The 21,184-nt window shown below is 43.2% G+C and overlaps 1 protein-coding gene across 1 annotated transcript in view; it reads right to left on the minus strand.

The window, feature by feature from the left end:
• The window catches only part of LOC126176860 (aminopeptidase N-like), a 155,698-nt gene that overhangs the window by 55,366 nt on the left and 79,148 nt on the right, over positions 1 to 21,184 (minus strand). Inside the window, exon 11 of the mRNA XM_049924047.1 lies at positions 9,580 to 9,769. Coding sequence (XP_049780004.1) covers positions 9,580 to 9,769 — 190 coding nt within the window. The remainder of the gene's footprint in view (positions 1 to 9,579; positions 9,770 to 21,184) is intronic.

Here is a 21,184-nt window from a genome sequence, read left to right on the forward strand (position 1 = left end):
TGATTGTGGGCTAGTGTTAATGAACAACGTGCTATTACGCATGTTCTGTCGGAGGCAGACTGACGACTCTGCGCCTTCCCTAAGGATATCTGCTATTCGTGTGGACGATCTAATGTTGTAGACTGGATGTATCAGGATGCCGTCTCACAAACAGTGAAGTACGTGAACATTGGACATCTGCGATCTACTAGTGTGTCGTCACTCTCCCGGAATAATTAAAGACGTTCGATGAACTCATGGGTAGTGACTGTAGGGGGCGTAGTACCGCGGTCATCGCCATGTGTCACTCTAAAACACGTGTGAAATAAGCTCACCGACTGACACGTTGGTCTCCTCTGACACTGTACAACAACTCTATAAGCCTTGATCAAATTTGAAATACTAGGTGGTACGGACTGAACAACGTTCTACTTGAAGAAGACGTCAATTTCCAGGAGTCTTGTTTCAACAACCAAAGGAGGACGACTACGTTGTGTCAATACCATCTCTAAGGTGTTGTTCCGGCAAATCAAACAGATTTTCAGCGGAGATCAAATCCTGTCACCTGATGGATTATTCTAGATGTGGGATGACTTCTGAACGAAGTCAGTCATAGAGCGACCGACACGAGAACTGTTAATTTCAAATTTGGCCAGGTATAATTACGATCGTGTTCATTTTGACGTGAGTTTTCATTTCTAGGAGTCACTATTTGGGTCCCTGTTTGATTGAAAAATAAGTACTATGTGAAGAGTCTACCTTGAGCAAAACACAATTTCTTATTTTCCTCTTTTCACTCATTCAGCCAGAATACTGGAAACTGGATGGCAGAACTATTGAATCCACCGAAAGCAATGAAAATGTATGCTGACAATGTAGTATATAGAATTTTGACAACTTAGGAACCACTACCACCACGGATAACAACTGTATTGTAGAAGATAGATAGTGACACGAAATATAAAATGGCTGTAAAACTCAATAATGAGATATCCACTGATGACACTATAGCATCGAAATATGTGTGTGTGATGAGAGCAAAACAAGAAATTGTGTTTTGCTGAAGGCCGAATCTTCGGAATGTATATGTTGCAATCATGTTGACACGTTCATTAATTCTAATTTGCTATAATTGTTCTAATTCATAGTATTTATCCCTTTAAGCACAGCTTTCGTTTCTATGTAATTATAACGTACCCAGAACATTGTGATGTATCATGCAATACGAGAGAAAGCAGCGTGACTTGACGCGACGGTGCTAGAGAGAGAGACAAAGATATTCTTTATTACTCTGTGGCGGTTAGCGCTCAGATAATTATTCTCAGCGTAGGAAGTTTTTGTTCCTGTTAAGAAGTAGGTAATTCAATATGAGGTGTCGTTCTTGTGAAGTAGAAATCGACGCCATTGCGAGATTTTGAAGGAAATTGTGTTATATATCTGTATATAAGCCAGTGAACAGATAATTCATGTTACGAGATGAATTTCATTGACACAAAAGTCAATAAAAGATTGTTCATTTCAAGAAGAGACGTGTTTATTCCACAACTGACGTATACTTCAATTATGCTCTGATGAAAAATATTATTTTAAAGGTAAGAAAACATTTTATTAACTTTATAACTACACCCTGGATACGAAAAAAACACATTTACTGAAAAAAAACACAGAAGTGACACAAAAGCAAAGAATAAGGATATTGACAGCAGAGTCATGGAGCAGCACATAAACAGACCTCAAGCAATTTTTTTTCTTTTCTTTTAACACTTCCTCCAAAAGAAAAAAAATCATGAAATTATTGCTTTGCCTCTTGCATGCCAATTTCTGAACATAGAAAATTAAATTGAACTCGTACAAGGGGTTTCGTCAAAATATCTGCCAACTGAATGTGTCCATCAGTGTGTTCCAAGAAAATCTCACCATTCAGATAGCTTTCACGAACGTAGAAATGTCGGACCTCTATATGTTTAGAACGTCGATGATATTCTGGATTTTTTGCTAACTTCAATGCACTAGCATTGTCAATGTAAAGAACTGGAGGCTGCACCGACATTTCCACTAATTCTGATAGCAGACGACGTAACCAAACTAACTCTTTCGCTCCTTCACTAGCTGCAATTATTTCCGCCTCGGTTGTGGATGTGGCCACTACTTTCTGCAACTGACTTGTCCATGACACTGAACCACCTGAGTACTTTGCAAGAATTCCAGTTGTTAGCGCCTTGTCCGGTTATCACCTGCGAAATCTGCGTTAGCGTAAATCTTTAACTCTTCTTTTTTATTATATACAATTCCAAAATTTAAGGTCCCTTTCAAATACCGGAAAATGCGCTTTACTCTATTCCAGTCTTCAGTGCTTGGTTTCTCCATAGCTCGAGCAGCTTTATTGACTGCAAAAGCGATGTCTGGACGATTTACTGTTGAAAGGAACATGAGACAACCAATTGCTTCGCGGTAGGGTTGTTGTTGTTGTTGTGGTCTTCAGTCCTGAGACTGGTTTGATGCAGCTCTCCATGCTACTCTATCCTGTGCAAGCTTCTTCATCTCCCAGTATCTACTGCAACCTACATCCTTCTGAATCTGCTTAGTGTATTCATCTCTTGGTCTCCCTCTACGATTTTTACCCTCCACACTGCCCTCCAATGCTAAATTTGTGATGCCTTGATGCCTCAGAACATGTCCTACCAACCGATCCCTTCTTCTAGTCAAGTTGTGCCACAAACTTCTCTTCCCCCCAATCCTATTCAATACCTCCTCATTAGTTACGTGATCTACCCACCTTATCTTCAGCATTCTTCTGTAGCACCACATTTCGAAAGCTTCTATTCTCTTCTTGTCCAAACTAGTTATCGTCCATGTTTCACTTCCATACATGGCTACACTCCATACAAATACTTTCAGAAACGACTTCCTGACACTTAAATCTATACTCGATGTTAACAAATTCCTCTTCTTGAGAAACGCTTTCCTTGCCATTGCCAGTCTACATTTTATATCCTCTCTACTTCGACCATCATCGGTTATTTTACTCCCTAAATAGCAAAACTCCTTTACTACTTTAAGTGTCTCATTTCCTAATCTAATTCCCTCAGCATCACCCGACTTAATTTGACTACATTCCATTATCCTCGTTTTGCTTTTGTTGATGTTCATCTTATATCCTCCTTTCAAGACACTGTCCATTCCGTTCAACTGCTCTTCCAAGTCCTTTGCTGTCTCTGACAGAATTACAATGTCATCGGCGAACCTCAAAGTTTTTACTTCTTCTCCATGAATTTTAATACCTACTCCAAATTTTTCTTTTGTTTCCTTTACTGCTTGCTCAATATACAGATTGAATAACATCGGGGAGAGGCTACAACCCTGTCTTACTCCTTTCCCAACCACTGCTTCCCTTTCATGCCCCTCGACTCTTATAACTGCCATCTGGTTTCTATACAAATTGTAAATAGCCTTTCGCTCCCTGTATTTTACCCCTGCCACCTTCAGAATTTGAAAGAGAGTATTCCAGTTAACATTGTCAAAAGCTTTCTCTAAGTCTACAAATGCTAGAAACGTAGGTTTGCCTTTTCTTAATCTTTCTTCTAAGATAAGTCGTAAGGTCAGTATTGCCTCACGTGTTCCAACATTTCTACGGAATCCAAACTGATCTTCCCCGAGGTCGGCTTCTACCAGTTTTTCCATTCGTCTGTAAAGAATTCGCGTTAGTATTTTGCAGCTGTGACTTATTAAACTGATAGTTCGGTAATTTTCACATCTGTCAACACCTGCTTTCTTTGGGATTGGAATTATTATATTCTTCTTGAAGTCTGAGGGTATTTCGCCTGTCTCATACATCGTGCGCATCAGATGGTAGAGTTTTGTCATGACTGGCTCTCCCGAGGCCATCAGTAGTTCAAATGGAATGTTGTCTACTCCCGGGGCCTTGTTTCGACTCAGGTCTTTCAGTGCTCTGTCAAACTCTTCACGCAGTATCTTATCTCCCATTTCGTCTTCATCTACATCCTCTTCCATTTCCATAATATTGTCCTCAAGTACATCGCCCTTGTATAAACCCTCTATATACTCCTTCCACCTTTCTGCCTTCCCTTCTTTGCTTAGAACTGGGTTGCCATCTGAGCTCTTGATATTCATACAAGTGGTTCTCTTCTCTCCAAAGGTCTCTTTAATTTTCCTGTAGGCAGTATCTATCTTACCCCTAGTGAGACAAGCCTCTACATCCTTACATTTGTCCTCTAGCCATGCCTGCTTAGCCATTTTGCACTTCCTGTCAATATCATTTTTGAGACGTTTGTATTCCTTTTTGCCTGCTTCATTTACTGCATTTTTGTATTTTCTCCTTTCATCAATTAAATTCAATATTTCTTCTGTTACCCAAGGATTTCTATTAGCCCTCGTCTTTTTACCTACTTGATCCTCTGCTGCCTTCACTACTTCATCCCTCAGAGCTACCCATTCTTCTTCTACTGTATTTCTTTCCCCCATTCCTGTCAATTGTTCCCTTATGCTCTCCCTGAAACTCTCTACAACCTCTGGTTCTTTCAGTTTATCCAGGTCCCATCTCCTTAAATTCCCACCTTTTTGCAGTTTCTTCAGTTTCAATCTGCAGTTCATAACCAATAGATTGTGGTCAGAATCCACATCTGCCGCAGGAAATGTCTTACAATTTAAAACCTGGTTCCTAAATCTCTGTCTCACCATTATATAATCTATCTGATACCTACTAGTATCTCCAGGATTCTTCCAGGTATACAACCTTCTTTTGTGATTCTTAAACCAAGTGTTGGCTATGATTAAGTTATGCTCTGTGCAAAATTCTACAAGGCGGCTTCCTCTTTCATTTCTTCCCCCCAATCCATATTCACCTACTATGTTTCCTTCTCTCCCTTTTCCTACTGACGAATTCCAGTCACCCATGACTATTAAATTTTCGTCTCCTTTCACTACCTGAATAATTTCTTTTATCTCGTCATACATTTCATCTATTTCTTCATCATCTGCAGAGGTAGTTGGCATATAAACTTGTACTACTGTAGTAGGCATGGGCTTTGTGTCTATCTTGGCCACAATAATGCGTTCACTATGCTGTTTGTAGTAGCTAACCCGCACTCCTATTTTTTTATTCATTATTAAACCTACTCCTGCATTACCCTTATTTGATTTTGTATTTATAACCCTGTAATCACCTGACCAAAAGTCTTGTTCCTCCTGCCACCGAACTTCACTAATTCCCACTATATCTAACTTTAACCTATCCATTTCCCTTTTTAAATTTTCTAACCTACCTGCCCGATTAAGGGATCTGACATTCCACGCTCCGATCCGTAGAACGCCAGTTTTCTTTCTCCTGATAACGACGTCCTCCTGAGTAGTCCCCGCCCGGAGATCCGAATGGGGGACTATTTTACCTCCGGAATATTTTACCCAAGAGGACGCCATCATCATTTAATCATACAGTAAAGCTGCATGCCCTCGGGAAAAATTACGGCTGTAGTTTCCCCTTGCTTTCAGCCGTTCGCAGTACCAGCACAGCAAGGCCGTTTTGGTTAATGTTACAAGGCCAGATCAGTCAATCATCCAGACTGTTGCCCCTGCAACTACTGAAAAGGCTGCTGCCCCTCTTCAGGAACCACATGTTTGTCTGGCCTCTCAACAGATACCCCTCCGTTGTGGTTGCACCTACGGTACGGCCATCTGTATCGCTGAGGCACGCAAGCCTCCCCACCAGCGGCAAGGTCCATGGTTCATGGGGGTGTACAGATGACGAAACTTCTTCGTTTAGATTATTGTCCTCACGTCTAATAGGAGTTGAGACTGTGTTGCATTCTGCCATTCGAAATCTTTGCAGAATTTCTTCTGTGTATTTCTCTTGACTTATCATTATTGCTGCATCTTCATATTGCTTTATTTTTATGCCAAGAAAATTGTCAAGACTGCCAGTTGTTATTTCGAATTCATGTTGTAAAACATCCATAAAAACAGCAATTTCTTTCTTGTTACTGCCGACAATCAGGCCATCATCAACGTAAATTGCCACATAAAGGCTATTTCCATTTTGTCTACGACAAAATAGGCATGGATCTGCATCACTGTTTAAAAAATCAGCTTTCTTCATGATCTCAACAAAACGTTTGTTCCAGCATCGTGGTACTTGCTTCAACGCATAAAGACTCTTTTTTAAGAAACACACTCGACCTGTACCATCTTGCCGGCCGCGGCGGTCTAGCGGTTCTGGCGCTGCAGTCCGGAACCGCGGGACTGCTACGGTCGCAGGTTCGAATCCTGCCTCGGGCATGGGTGTGTGTGATGTCCTTAGGTTAGTTAGGTTTAAGTAGTTCTAAGTTCTAGGGGACTTATGACCTAAGATGTTGAGTCCCATAGTGCTCAGAGCCATTTGAACCATTTTTTGTACCATCTTCGAAACCTTCTGGGTGTTCCGTATACACTTCATCTTCAAGTATTCCATTCAAAAAAGCTGTCTTTACATCGAATTGTTCGAAGCAGCTGCAGTCAACAGAGTTCGTATGGTGTCATAAAGTGCCACGGGACTAAAATTGTTCGAAGCAGCTGCAGTCACCAGAGTTCGTATGGTGTCATAAAGTACCACGGGACTAAAGGCGTTGTCATAATCAATTCCTGCTTTCCGAATACAGCCTTTTGCAACCAATCTGCCTTTAAAGCGAGTACCTCCATTGACTGCGACCTTTCGCCGTAAAACCCAGCAGTTTTGCAATACTTTGGCATTCTTCGGACGGTCAACCACCACCCAGGTATTGTTTTTCTTTAGTGATTGAATTTCTTCACTGACAGCTCGCATCCATTCTTCCTTCTCATTTGACTGCAATGTTTCCGAAAAACAGTTTGGAACTTTGTATTCAAGTGCACCACCTTTTGTTGCCATACAAAATTCACCACTTTCCATCCAGGTTGGTTTTCTTCGCTGTCTTTTATTCTTCTGTTTCTCTTCATTAGAAGATTCCGCAGCTTCTGCTTTTAGAAATTCTGTTAATTCTTTATTTTCATTAGATTCACTCGACTCTTGACTTTCTCTAGAATCGAGAGTACCAATTTTTTCTTGAGTTTGAGTTCTTCCAAAAGTGTACAGCCTAGGAGATTTACATTGGTCATCTTTAGACCAATGTAAATTCTTCCTGAGGGACTTCAAATTAAACATGATCACTATGTAAATCACAAACAATTTCTGGCTTAAATTTCACATCGTGACTCAACACCACTTTTCTTTTATTGCTGTCACGAGTGTTCTGTGGACACTCTGCTGCCCAGTGACCTAATTGTTTGCGTATATTACACGGAAGCTTCTGTTTTAATTGTGACTTCGTCATCTTTACTTGCTGATTACTTGTTTGCCGTTTTCTTGTTTTAGAAACGACGAAAGCGCACTTTCATTAATGTCTTGTTCACGCAGTTCAGTAGTACAGAGTTTTTCAATTAATAAGTTCAAGCTTTGTTTTTCTGTCGGTATCGTATCCCAGAGAACCTTAAAATTGTTGTAGTCTTTTCCCAGTGTAGACAAAATTCGACTATTTAAGATTCTTTCAGATAGTGTATTTTCTTCATGTTTTGCTAATTCATCGTTCAGGACCACAAATAACTTTTGCAGTTTGGCCACATGCGCACTAATATCTTCCGTTTCATCACGTTTAACACCGAAAAATGTTTCAATCAACATATTCAAACGCTGAGTACTGCTACGTTCAAATCGGGCGCGTAATTTGTCCCAGATTTCTTTAGCATTCTTGCACGTTAAGACGAGTTCTGCAACAGGTTTACTTAGCGCACTTGGTATAAGACTTGCTGCCTTTGCGTCGTCCTTGTGCCATTCCACATACGCTTCTTTTTGTGGACTTGTCGCATCTTGCGGCAACTCTACACGCTCACGCGTACCGTTAATAATACCTTCTAGTCCATATGAACGCAGCACCATAGAAATATGTCATTTCCATTTCGCCCAGTCTCAGGTCCTTCAAGCTTATCAATGCTGATCTTATAATCGTCGCTAGCAGTCATGTTTCTTTATTTTAATTAAACTATGTTTTTTGCCTTTAGACGTGTAGTGGGCCCATAACCTGATGAAAAAGATTATTTTAAAGGCAAGAAAACATTTTATTAACTTTATAATTACACCCTGGATACGAAAAAAAACACATTTACTGAAAAAAAAACAACACAGAAGTTACACAAAAGCAAAGAATAAGGATATTGACAGCAGAGTCATGGAGCAGCACATAAAGATAGACATCAAGGAATTTTTTTCTTTTCTTTTAACATGCTCTATTAATGAATACCAGCTCGAGAACATTTCCGACAGGAGCGTTCAGTTCTAATTAAATAGTTTGATTCTTGCTTCGGAAAAGGAGTAATTTTACGGATCAGTTAAATCCACCACTGTTGGACACTTCTAAGAACTGAAAGCAAATCTGATTGCTATGCAACATAGCCCAGACGAATATTTCTCCGCAACTTTAACACTTTCAGCTTCAGTAGAGCGTCTGAAGCAGCTGGAGCAGATCGCTACAACAACCGATGCGTCTAGTGTGAAAGCAGTTTCGCACATCGCCCTGTACCAAACCAACGGTGTAAGTATTCAACACAACAGAGCACATAAAGTCACTCATACATATAAAGACAAACTCAAGGTGGTGTGGGAAACATACAGAGAGAGACACTGACTCAATATAAGTGTTCATCACTGAGACTTTATAACATCACAGAAACTCTTCCACCCTGTACCACTGCTGGCTCGTACAGTCCTTCCGGGACGAATTCTTAGGTCTACAGCTCACACGACACAAGGCGTACTTCACGCACAACCATCAACTCGGTAAGTGGGACGGAATAAGGAACTCTCAGCCTTCTGCGATCCACTGTTCGTGCGTCTTTGCCCACCATGACAGTCACTTTGTGAACACCACTAACAAAGGATCTCTTGCGTGCAGTAGTGATGCGAACGTGCGTTTGAGGCGACTCCATCTGGGGTGCCCGTTCGCAGATGGGCCTGGAAGGATGGCCGTTGATCACCGGGATCAATTCCTACCAACAATGACAACACTTTTTTATTTTGCCGGGAAACTTCGGCTGTAATGGCACCTCACGGTTATCCTTCTACCGCAGTTCCGTACAGACTCAGACGCCTACCACTACTGATAAACCTATGCGACTTAAAATTCAATTACGGAATCTATCACGACCTGCCAAGAATGCTATTTTGTACGCCAGATTTAAATGACCCGCTTTTACCATTTCATTACATCACACTTATGGCCTATGTCACACGAAGTGGAAGGCGGACGGTCCTCTGAACTACATCCACGGACAAGCTGAATGCGACTGTACACTCCTCACTTTACCTCATTCTGTAAGCGTCTGACGTTGCTATTAATTTTGACACTCCAGAGGACTATTTTTTTTCATGTAAGCTTACGTTGCTCCCTTTCGGTCCCGTTATTCTTTCATAGTGTTTCTTCATGGTAATTATAAACTGAAGTTCACCAACGAAGTGCAATGAGACAAGGTCTGTCACTGGGTAAAAAAAGTAGAGTGGGATAATGTATGTATGAAATTCTACTATGCTGTGTCTCTTACCAGCGACTTGCAGGTTGAAGAGTACCCAGTCATCAGCAGTTGCGCCAGCAAGGCTGTCGATCCTGACTGCCTTGTCAGACAGCCACAGTCTGGTGGACGTGGAGAAGTCGGCTTCCGATCTTGAGGTGTACGTCACGGGTATAGTCCACAGTGTCTGGTCTTGGGGGTCAGGCGGCAGCAGCCACCGGTTCTGTTAGCACCACGAAAAACATTTATGTCGTTGGCGTTTTATAAGAGGCGTTCAAAACGAAACGAGCAGGAGGCATAATTACAGAAACGAGCACCTGTGTGTTAGAAGTATTGACCATGGCTGTTAAGACACTTGTCCCACTGTGACACAAGGCGGTGAATGGTTGTCTTATAAAATTCCCGGTGCTGTGATGTTAACCAGTTCCGCACGTAAATCTGGACGTCGTCGTCCGAAGTGAATTGTTTGCCCCTATGCTGATGTTCTTCTTTGACCAAAGATGCCCCCTTTCTGATTCACTGCCTGCAACACGCGTCAACAGTGAATGCCCAGCGTTACTCGTAAACCTTGATCAACCTTCGCCAAGCGATCAAATCAAAACGACCGGGCAACTCACCCGTGGGGTCATTATGCTCCACGACAACGCAAAGCCTCATACGGCCAACACAGTGTCGGCACTCCTGCAGAAATTCAAATGGGAGGTTCTCGGCCACCCTCCGTACAGTCCGGACCTGTCTCCCTGTGATTACGCCCTTTTTGGTCCCCTTAAAAAGGCTCTGAGGGGCAAACGATTCACCTCGGACGACGACGACCAGCTGTACGTGCGGAGCTGTTTAACATCGCAGCCTCGGGAATTTTATGAGATAGCCATTCACCGCTTTGTGTCACAGTGGGACAAATGTCTCAACAGCCAGGATCAATACTTCTAGCATACAAGTACTGGTTTCTGTAATTATGCCTCCGGCTCGTTTCTTTTTGAACGCCCCTTATATTTTTGTAGCCAGTGAGTCATGAAATATGGTGATCAGAAAACAAAATCATTAAGTGATTACTATATTCTTAATGCAGGAAGTTCATAGTGGAAATTTTGTGAATAAAACAGTCTAGATTGCTTAATACATTCCTTCATTTATAACGTCGTTTCGTCTACTGCTATCATCAGATCAAAAACTTACTTGTAAAACGACGTTGTGTTGATATGAAAAATAAACTCCTGCCTAACTGGGGCGTCAACAGATCGGTAATATTAAGTGATGTATATAGTTTTATTCACAAGAAAGATGATTATATTCGTGAGTGCGTGGTGATGGGCTTAGCAACCGGGTTAAAAGTGAGGTTAAGATACACTTAACGATACTATGTTTACCTGTTATTTGTTGGGAGAGGTCTGAGAATAAAGTAGAAGTAGGTCCAGACGCTATGGTTGTGAGCAAGGTTTTCATAAGTTTTTTTTCGGCTTTGGAGGTATGTCCAACTGGAGTTTCCTTACCATCAATTTTCATTAGTAATTTGAAAGATAGTGCTGTTTGATTGTAAAACAATTAGGAGATGCCAGAACAAGTTCAAGAAACATGAAAACAACAAAAAATAAATAAATAAAAATAAAAATGAACGAAGAATAGAAGAAAGTTTAATTGAAAAATACTTGTACAACTGAAGAAAAGTCTCTTCTACAGTTCAATAAGTTGGTGTTAGTCAATTAGAAAGGAACTTTTAATCTTTAAATTGCCACATAATGGCAAACAAAATAAAAATGTGGAAAATTGTGAGGAACGCAGACTGCTGAGAAAAAATGTAAATGTGCACAAAACCCGTTGAGTATAATCCAAGATTGGTATATTTGCGCTTGGAAGAGTATAGAAGTCGCTGAATTGTAAGAAAAAAATCAGAACAAATAAGATACATTGGTGTGCAAAACGTAACGGACAAAAGTAATTTTCGTGTGATGTGTTACAGGAAATTAACATACCTGGATGGACCATACACAGAAAGCATTTCTACAATATAAAGCAGAAAGTATTCAAAGACGATAATTACTTTGAAGTCACCGCGATTTATGATGATCTGGGGAACATTACGAAAGGCAGAACATGGTCCCTAATAGTGTGTGTGACCTCCACGGTCGGCGCCATTACATCTCCCCACACCATAACACTTGGGCCACCAAAACGATCTTGTTCGACAACGTTTCTGGGTGAGAAGTCGGGATCCTCATATGGTGAGAGATGGGAACCCTCATGTGGTGAGAGAAGGGAACCCTCGAATGATGAGAGGTAAGAACATAAATGCACCCAGTTACATTGTCAAACATGGTTGTATTAGTGATCCAGGTGTTATGGTATGAAGTGGCATAATGCTGCATGGCTGATTGACCTCCAAACCTTTGAACACGGCGTACTCATGGGTCAACGTCATTGTGACCTGATCTCCTTGCCCTTATGCGCTTATCAGCGGTGAAATCGGCCCTGACACCAGTTTCATGGCTGACAATGAGCGACAGCAACGAACAGCGCAGCTTGGAACGTGAGCATATTCAGCGCATAGGATGGCCTGCCCGTTCTCCCGACATAAATCCACAGAGCGTGTGCAGGATGCCTTGGAGAGATGCATTGAAGTTCGTCCACATGAACCAGCGACCATCCAGCAGCTATTAAGCGCGCTGGTGGAGGGAAAGACCGCCCTACCACGAGAATTCATTACTAACCTTGTGTCCAGCGTCGGAGCAGGTTGCAGTCCATATATTGCCATCCATGGTGATCACAAACCCTATTAAGAACCGTGTCAGTTTTCAAATGTTCGAATGTGTGTGAAATCCTAAGGGACCAAACTGCTGAGGTCATCGGTCCCTAGACTTACACACTATTTAAAACTAAGTTACGCTAAAGACAACACACATACATACACACACACACACACACACACACACACACACACACACACGCACGCACACGCACACGCACCGATGCCCGAGGGAGGACTCGAACCTCCGCCGGGAGGGGCCGCGCAGTCTGTGACATGGCGCCTCTAACCATGCGGCCACTCCCCGCGGCTGTCCCGCTTTGGTAAACAATCATAAATCGCGGTGACTTCAGTGAAATTATTATCTTACAATAAAAGTGTCATTCCTGTTCGTCATGTTTCGAATTTCCTTCCTTACATTCTTTATTATATTGTAGCAGCCCTTTCTACACTCCTGGAAATGGAAAAAAGAACACATTGACACCGGTGTGTCAGACCCACCATACTTGCTCCGGACACTGCGAGAGGGTTGTACAAGCAATGATCACACGCACGGCACAGCGGACACACCAGGAACCGCGGTGTTGGCCGTCGAATGGCGCTAGCTGCGCAGCATTTGTGCACCGCCGCCGTCAGTGTCAGCCAGTTTGCCGTGGCATACGGAGCTCCATCGCAGTCTTTAACACTGGTAGCATGCCGCGACAGCGTGGACGTGAACCGTATGTGCAGTTGACGGACTTTGAGCGAGGGCGTATAGTGGGCATGCGGGAGGCCGGGTGGACGTACCGCCGAATTGCTCAACACGTGGGGCGTGAGGTCTCCACAGTACATCGATGTTGTCGCCAGTGGTCGGCGGAAGGTGCACGTGCCCGTCGACCTGGGACCGGACCGCAGCGACGCACGGATGCACGCCAAGACCGTAGGATCCTACGCAGTGCCGTAGGGGACCGCACCGCCACTTCCCAGCAAATTAGGGACACTGTTGCTCCTGGGGTATCGGCGAGGACCATTCGCAACCGTCTCCATGAAGCTGGGCTACGGTCCCGCACACCGTTAGGCCGTCTTCCGCTCACACCCCAACATCGTGCAGCCCGCCTCCAGTGTCGCGACAGGCGTGAATGGAGGGACGAATGGAGACGTGTCGTCTTTAGCGATGAGAGTCGCTTCTGCCTTGGTGCCAATGATGGTCGTATGCGTGTTTGGCGCCGTGCAGGTGAGCGCCACAATCAGGACTGCATACGACCGAGGCACACAGGGCCAACACCCGGCATCATGGTGTGGGGAGCGATCTCCTACACTGGCCGTACACCACTGGTGATCGTCGAGGGGACACTGAATAGTGCACGGTACATCCAAACCGTCATCGAACCCATCGTTGTACCATTCCTAGACTGGCAAGGGAACTTGCTGTTCCAACAGGACAATGCACGTCCGCATGTATCCTGTGCCACCCAACGTGCTCTAGAAGGTGTAAGTCAACTACCCTGGCCAGCAAGATCTCCGGATCTGTCCCCCATTGAGCATGTTTGTGACTGGATGAAGCGTCGTCTCACGCGGTCTGCACGTCCAGCACGAACGCTGGTCCAACTGAGGCGCCAGGTGGAAATGGCATGGCAAGCCGTTCCACAGGACTACATCCAGCATCTCTACGATCGTCTCCATGGGAGAATAGCAGCCTGCATTGCTGCTAAAGGTGGAGATACACTGTACTAGTGCCGACATTGTGCATGCTCTGTTGCCTGTGTCTATGTGCCTGTGGTTCTGTCAGTGTGATCATGTGATGTATCTGACCCCAGGAATGTGTCAATAAAGTTTCCCCTTCCTGGGACAATGAATTCACGGTGTTCTTATTTCAATTTCCAGGAGTGTATATACGGTTCAAGTTTCATCGAGATGTGTTACTTCAGGGTAACACATCATGCGAAAGCTAATTTCTTCCTTAAGTATTGCACACCAGTGCAGAATATTAACCTTCATTGTGTCAGGTATTTACAGACGAAGAGCTTAATTTGGTGTCTGGAAACCGATAACGCAGGAAACAGAACGGAAAATTAAGAGTATTATTTAACTTTTCTCGTCTTAGGTTTACTGGAAATTAAGGTGGTTTTTCGCCAGAATCGTTCCGATTGACCGGAAAAGCAACCTTACCGATGAGTGTAAGGGTTTAGATTGAAATTAGAAAACTGTTGCTTCACGCTGTCGCGTTTTCTACGAGTTATTTATTACATTTACTCTTCCGCTTCACAAGTTTTCGACTTCAATCACTGCTAAGAACGGATGGAAAAAATCTGCTGTCATCGTAACATGTGAAACGCAAAAGTAATCTCTGTAGCTTTTAGAAAACGTCACTGAGTAAGGTAACGCTATTTTTAGCACTATAATTAATGGGTATATCAGAACACGGTTTTTTTAACGTTAGAAGATGCTCAGTACTTTAGTTATCAGGTGCTGCGAAAGATGATTACTCAAATAAACAGTTGGAAAATTAGTAACAGAAAATAAAATAAAAGGAGAGAATTTGTGCAGGTAAACAGACTACCAGTGTTCTTACGTGACAATGCATTGTCCGTTGCTTAGTAAATTATTTCACAATTTTTTCCAAGCTTTGTGCTTAATCCCAATTAGTAGGCATCATTACTGAGTGTATACAAATTTCAGACTGATTCTATCAAATCCTCATCAATTTGCGAATTTTCGACTACCAGAATATGTGACATAAATGGACGTATCTTTTGAGCCGTACTTTTGACTGAATTGACTTACAAGCTAGCTTTCATTACACCGCTAAGGGACCATAGGCCTTACTATGTGACATAAATTTCAGCTTCACACGTCTACACATTATGAGAGAAAGGGGTCTCAACAGAAAGACGGACAGACAGACAGTGCTATAACAAATTCCAAAAATATTTTTTCTCGCGTGATATAATTCGAAATTAACGATTTTCGTATTTTTTCCTTAAGCTGTACTGTGAAACCTTGCTTCTTGCCATATGTCATTATTCTAGCTCAACGGGAAGTACCCTGTTGCTTTTGATGAGTGAGTTTGCGAGTAGCAAATTATGTTATCTAAATAGCCATATCTATGACTGCGTTGACCTAGGAGCTTAAGTTTTTACATCGCCAAGGCGCCGTGGACCTTATTATGTGACATAAATTTCTACTTGATAATCCACATTTTTGAGAAGATGAGGCTTTAACAGTCGGATAGACAGACAGACAGACGGACAGACAACAAAGTGATCCTTATGAGGGTTACATATTTACCGAGTGAACTACAAAACCCTTAAAATCGGTTTTGACAGGTCAGTGAATGCTAAGTTAAATGTGAAGTTGTCGGATTAGTGCTGCCATGACCGCCACTTCAGAGAAATCCCAACCGACGCCAATGAGCGGAATGTGCCTCTTTGCTGACCAAACGATCAGATGTAAACTTTTTGAAATTTGTGTATGGAAATCTACATCTGAAGTATTTGTATTAGATTTTTCCCTGTTGTATATTATATAAAGATATATTTTACTGTTGATAGTTCATTCCAAAGTGATCTTATTCTTGTTACCTTCTTCACTAACTATTGCCCATCATTATAATCAACATCAAAGCTGAAATAGCTGAAAAACTGCATCGCCCACCACGAACAAATTATCTGAGGTGAGTGATTATCGTGAAATAAAATAACAACCGTCATTTGGCTTGAAGTTATGATACCAATAGAGAAACACTAAAAAATGTGAAGAGCACCGGACCGGCAGTCTAATTTCTCATGCAGCTAAAATCTTGCTGAGAGTGTTGAACAGAAGGTTATATGGCAAGCTGGATAGAGGGATTGCAGAGGAGCAATTCGAATTTAGAAGAGGAAAAGGAACAAGAGATGCTATTCGCCTGTTAAAAACTACAGGGGAAAGATATATGGAAAAGGGTAGAGAAATCTTTGCTGTTTTTATAGATTTAGAAAAGGCTTTTGACAGAGTTCAGTGGAACAAGCTGATGGATATTCTGAGGAGGAAAGGAGTGGATTGGAAAGAGAGACGACTGATACAAAATCTATATTTACACCAAAAAGTAAGGATAAGGATTGGAAATGAAATGTCAGAAGGAAGCAGCATTGGACGAGGTGTTAGACAAGGTAGTTGCCTTTCCCCACTGTTGTTTAACGTATACCTTGAAGAGATTATTGCGAAAAGCTTAGATGGGAAAAGAGGAATATGTATTGGTGGAAAGAGAATAGAATGTATAAGATTTGGTGATGACATGGTATTAGTGGCAGAAAGTGAGCGGACAGTGAATAACGTGCTCAAAGATCTGAATGAAGCTTGTGTGGAATATGGGATTCAAATAAACACAGCAAAAACGAAGAGTATGGTCATCAGTACAAAACGCAGACCATCCAATATTAAAATAGGACAATCTACCATTAGCTAAGTAAGTGAATTTAAATATCTTGGAAGCGCAATAACTGAAAACTTGAGATGTCACCAGGAGGTGAAAACTCGAATTGCCATAGCGAAGGAGGCATTCAACAGAAAGAGAAGACTTTTATGTGGCAAATTAGATAAAGGACTAAGGAAAAGGGTTGACAAATGTTTTGTCTGGAGTGTGGCACTATGTGGGGCAGAAACATGGACGCTGAGACGAGAGGATGAAAAAAGTATTTGAGATGTGGATGTGGAGGAGAATGGAGAGAATAAGCTGAATGGAGAGAATGAGTGATGAAAGAGTATTGGAAAGGGCTGGTGAGAGAAGATGTCTGCAGAAGGTTGTAAGAGAAAGGAAAAAGAACTGGTTGGGACATTCACTGAGAAGGGAATGCTTGCTAGTAGACGCTTTGGAAGGATTGGTTTGTGGGAGAAGGAGATACAAGATGATAGACGACATAAAGGGAAGAGGAAATTATGCAGACCTGAAGAGGATGGCAGAAGACCGGACAGCCTGGAGAACTACCATGTGAAAACATGCCTTTTGGCAGAACACTGATGATGGTGATGATGATTTGGCTTGAGCCGTAGTTGAAGAGAAGGTTGTTGGTTTCGGTTGTAAAGGTGTCTGCGGGCATGTGGTGTGCTGGCGTCAGTGTTTCGCCCGTCTGACAGACAATGTTTGCGGGACCCCGAAATTGCTGACGTCCTCACAGCCAGATAAGCCTGATGCAAGTACTGTACCATTGGCGAAGGATGACCATAGGAGCTCTTTGTGGCTCGCTGCTCTGTGACCACAGCGACAACACACTGGAACAGACGGTGTAATACGGTGCTACCTAGCGATGACCAAAGTAGACGAGGGCATGCGCGCCTTCCCCCTCCCCTCCAGCCCCTTTTCCACCGATGATGACCAGCGACCAGCGACAATCTAGGGCTGCTGGATAATAACGCACAGTGGCTGAGTAAAAAGCCGGCGCAGGCTCAAACTCACGACCCGCCATAGATGTACCTGCCAACAGCAGGTAATTTCCCAAGTAATCCAAGGCAGCGGAGAAGTCAAGGTGACTACATGCAGGCCTCTGTTCAGGAGGGAGACTGGACGTATTGGCGGCAATGTCTGTGGATGGTGCAGTTATCTACTGTTTAGTCAGCTCCTCCAGATGCCCTGTTGGAGCTGTAAGATTTCAGAGGGGCTGGCTGGTGCCTTCCACTTTGTCAGCGTCTCTCAATACACGTTATTACACGATGGCGATTGGACTTCAGGCTGCTGAAAGCTTCCGTCGCTGTAACATCGTTCTGCTGGTCGTTCCAAGAACATTTCGTGACCATGGCAAAGCAGTAGCATGACGGTGTGTAGGCTTAGATGCTTTCTGATCGGCCTATTACCGAGAAAGGGGCGTTACACAGAAGATTGGAAGGGTTTGGTGAAGGAAGAGGGCGGGGAGAGCCCGCATCTCGTGGTCGTGCGGTAGCGTTCTCGCTTCCCACGCCCGGGTTCCCGGGTTCGATTCCCGGCGTGGTCAGGGATTTTCTCTGCCTCGTGATGGCTGGGTGCTGTGTGCTGTCCTTAGGTTAGTTAGGTTTAAGTAGTTCTAAGTTCTAGGGGACTTATGACCACAGCAGTTGAGTCCCATAGTGCTCAGAGCCATTTGAACCATTTTTTAGGGCGGGGAGAGGAAAATGAAAAGGTCAGAGTTCAAGGTTAAGGTCAAAGATCAGATTTGATCTAAAGTTGCCATTTCATTGCTAATCTTGAACTATGAGACCGAGGGAGGACTCGAACCTCCGCCGGTATCAGCCGCACAGTCCATGACTGCAGCGCCTTAGACCGCTCGGCTAATCCCACGCGGCGATAACATGATAGAAAAATATTTTTTTCGTGTGATATAATTAAGAGTTTTCGGATTTTTTTCCTTTGCTTGTAGTATAAAACCTTACTTCTTGCCAAAATTCAAGAACTTAGGTCAACTGGAAGTACCCAATAGGTTTTGATGAGAGAGCTTTACGAATATCAAAATATGTGGCACAAACGGCCGTATCTTTTGGTTGCATGTACTTCGAAGCTTAAAGCTTTTGCACCACCAAGCGACTCTGGATCTCAGTATGTCACATAAGCTTCAACTTGATACGTTTATCCGTTTCTGAAAAAAGGGGATCTTAACAGACGGACAGAAAGACGAATAAGAAATAAAAAATTGATTTTCGTGTGATATAGTTACAAATTAACAATTTTTGTATTTCTTACCTCACGGCTACTGTTAGCCATTTCTTCTTGCCAAATTTTGTGATTCTAGGTCAACGGGAAGTACCCTATAAGTTTTGATGAGTGAATTTACGAGTATCAAAATATGTGACATAAATTGCCGTATTTTTTGCTTGCCTTGACGGAGAAGCTCACACTTTTTTACATGGCCTAGGGACCGTAAACCTTAGCATGTGACAAATTTCAACTTGACACGCCCACTCGTTCCTGAGCAAAAGGGCTCTTAGCAGTCGGACAGACAGACAGACATATAGACAGACAACGAAGTGATCCTATAAGGGTTCCGTTTTTATAAATTTAGGTGCGTAACCCTAATAACTCACACAACGGGGTGCACACCTACAAAAAGGGCAGCAACCAGGAAAATACTATCTTGTGTTCAGATGGCTACAGTGCCACTTCAACAAGGTGTATCTCGAATTACAGGATGGAGGTCCAATCAAATTATATTTCATGGTTCACCAAATGTCTTAATAACCAAGGGAAACTTCCTGAAAACTCTGGTCAGCAAGGACCGAGGGGGAGCGAAGGGGAAGGGAAATTGGGGCTACTTTCTATTATTACTGGAACTTTATCTCCAGTTGAAAATGTGGTATGTGATGGTTTAGTGTATGTCTGAATTCTTGTTTACGTGTATAAGGGTGTCACGTACACAATGTGCTCGACATGTGGACCGTGCCTTCCCACCAGGTGAGCTCTGAAAGCTATTCTAATGTTTTTTATCCGTTTACTACAGTGCTTACAGCAACAAGCTGAGATATGGTACATAATACAGCCTCGGTTCTTCTTAGCCAGTAAGTGGCCGCGCGGGATTGGCCTAGCGGTCTAAGGCGCTGCAGTCAGGATTGTGCCGCTTTGTGACACGTTTTCGATTATCGCGAGCTGCTTGCGATCCTTTGGCTCAGGGCAGTGGCTCCGCTGTCTGGCGAAGTCGTGGAGAAAAGCTGGAGTGGCTTCTAGGCGAGTGTAATGCGAGCACCGAATGGGGAGTTTGCCGGGGGGGGATAAACTGACGGCTGGAGGCGGCTATTGAGTGCTAGCCAGACTGTAATTGTACTGTGCGCAAAAAGTGGTGAGATTGTTTCTGATGGTACCTTCTGAACAGCATTTGTTTTCATCTGTCCTGGAGTATTTCCAGGTGCGATTAGGTTGTGATAGCTCTACCCATTGGTGTTCATTTTGTAATACTAGCAGTGCGTTTTGACAGTTCGTTCGATATAACTTCTTAACTGTAGATTGGTTTTCTAGCGTGTTCCCTCCTGTCAGATGTTGCCCTTGGATTTGTCTGAAAGGCACTGAGTTTGTTTCGAACTTTTTGATGTTGTCTGTAACGCAGCTTTCGGTCAATCCTAGCAGGAAGCGTCACTCTGGACTGGTTACTGTGATTACAAACGCAGTTAGATATGCAGTGGGGCCACTGTGATAACCTGTGTGGCTCAATCAGGATTTGAAAGACTGTTAGGCCGCACATGTTGGTTAATGTATCAAAAGTATTTTAAACTGTTGACTGACATGGATGTTTCAGTTTTACCTCCGAGCTGGGTTCAAAATGGTTCAAATGGCTCTGAGCACTATGGGACTTAACATCTGAGGTCATCAGTCACCTAGAACTTAGAACTACTTAAACCTAACCAACCTAAGGACATCACACACATCCATGCCCGAGGCAGGATTCGAACCTGAGACCGTAGCGGTCGCGCGATTCCAGACTGAAGCGCCTAGAACCGCTCGGCCACACCGGCCGGCCTCCGAGCTGGGAGTGACCTTCAAAAATATTGCGTGTATAACATGCCTGAGAGGATGGTGGGTTTGGGACTGTACAGTTATACAGTGAAGAGCCAAAGAAACTGGTACACGTGCCTAATATTGTGTAGGGCCCCAGCGAGCACGCAGAAGTGTCGTAACACGACATGGCATGGACTCGACTAATGTGTGAAGTAGTGCTGGAGGTAACTGACACCATGAATCCTGCAGGGCTGTCCGCAAATCCATAAGAGTACGAGGGGTTCGATATCTCTTCTGAACAGCACGTCGCACGTAATCCCAGATATACTCAATAATGTTCATGTCTGGGGAGTTCGGTCGGCAGCGGAACTGTTTAAGCTCTTGGAGCCACACAGTAGCAATTGTGTACATGTGTGGTGTCTCATTGTCCTGCTGGAATTTCCCCCGATGAACATGAACGGATGCAGGTGATTGAACAGGATGCATACGTA

This window comes from Schistocerca cancellata, chromosome 3 (genome assembly GCF_023864275.1).
Source record: "Schistocerca cancellata isolate TAMUIC-IGC-003103 chromosome 3, iqSchCanc2.1, whole genome shotgun sequence".
Classification (NCBI taxonomy): Eukaryota; Metazoa; Arthropoda; class Insecta; order Orthoptera; family Acrididae; genus Schistocerca; species Schistocerca cancellata.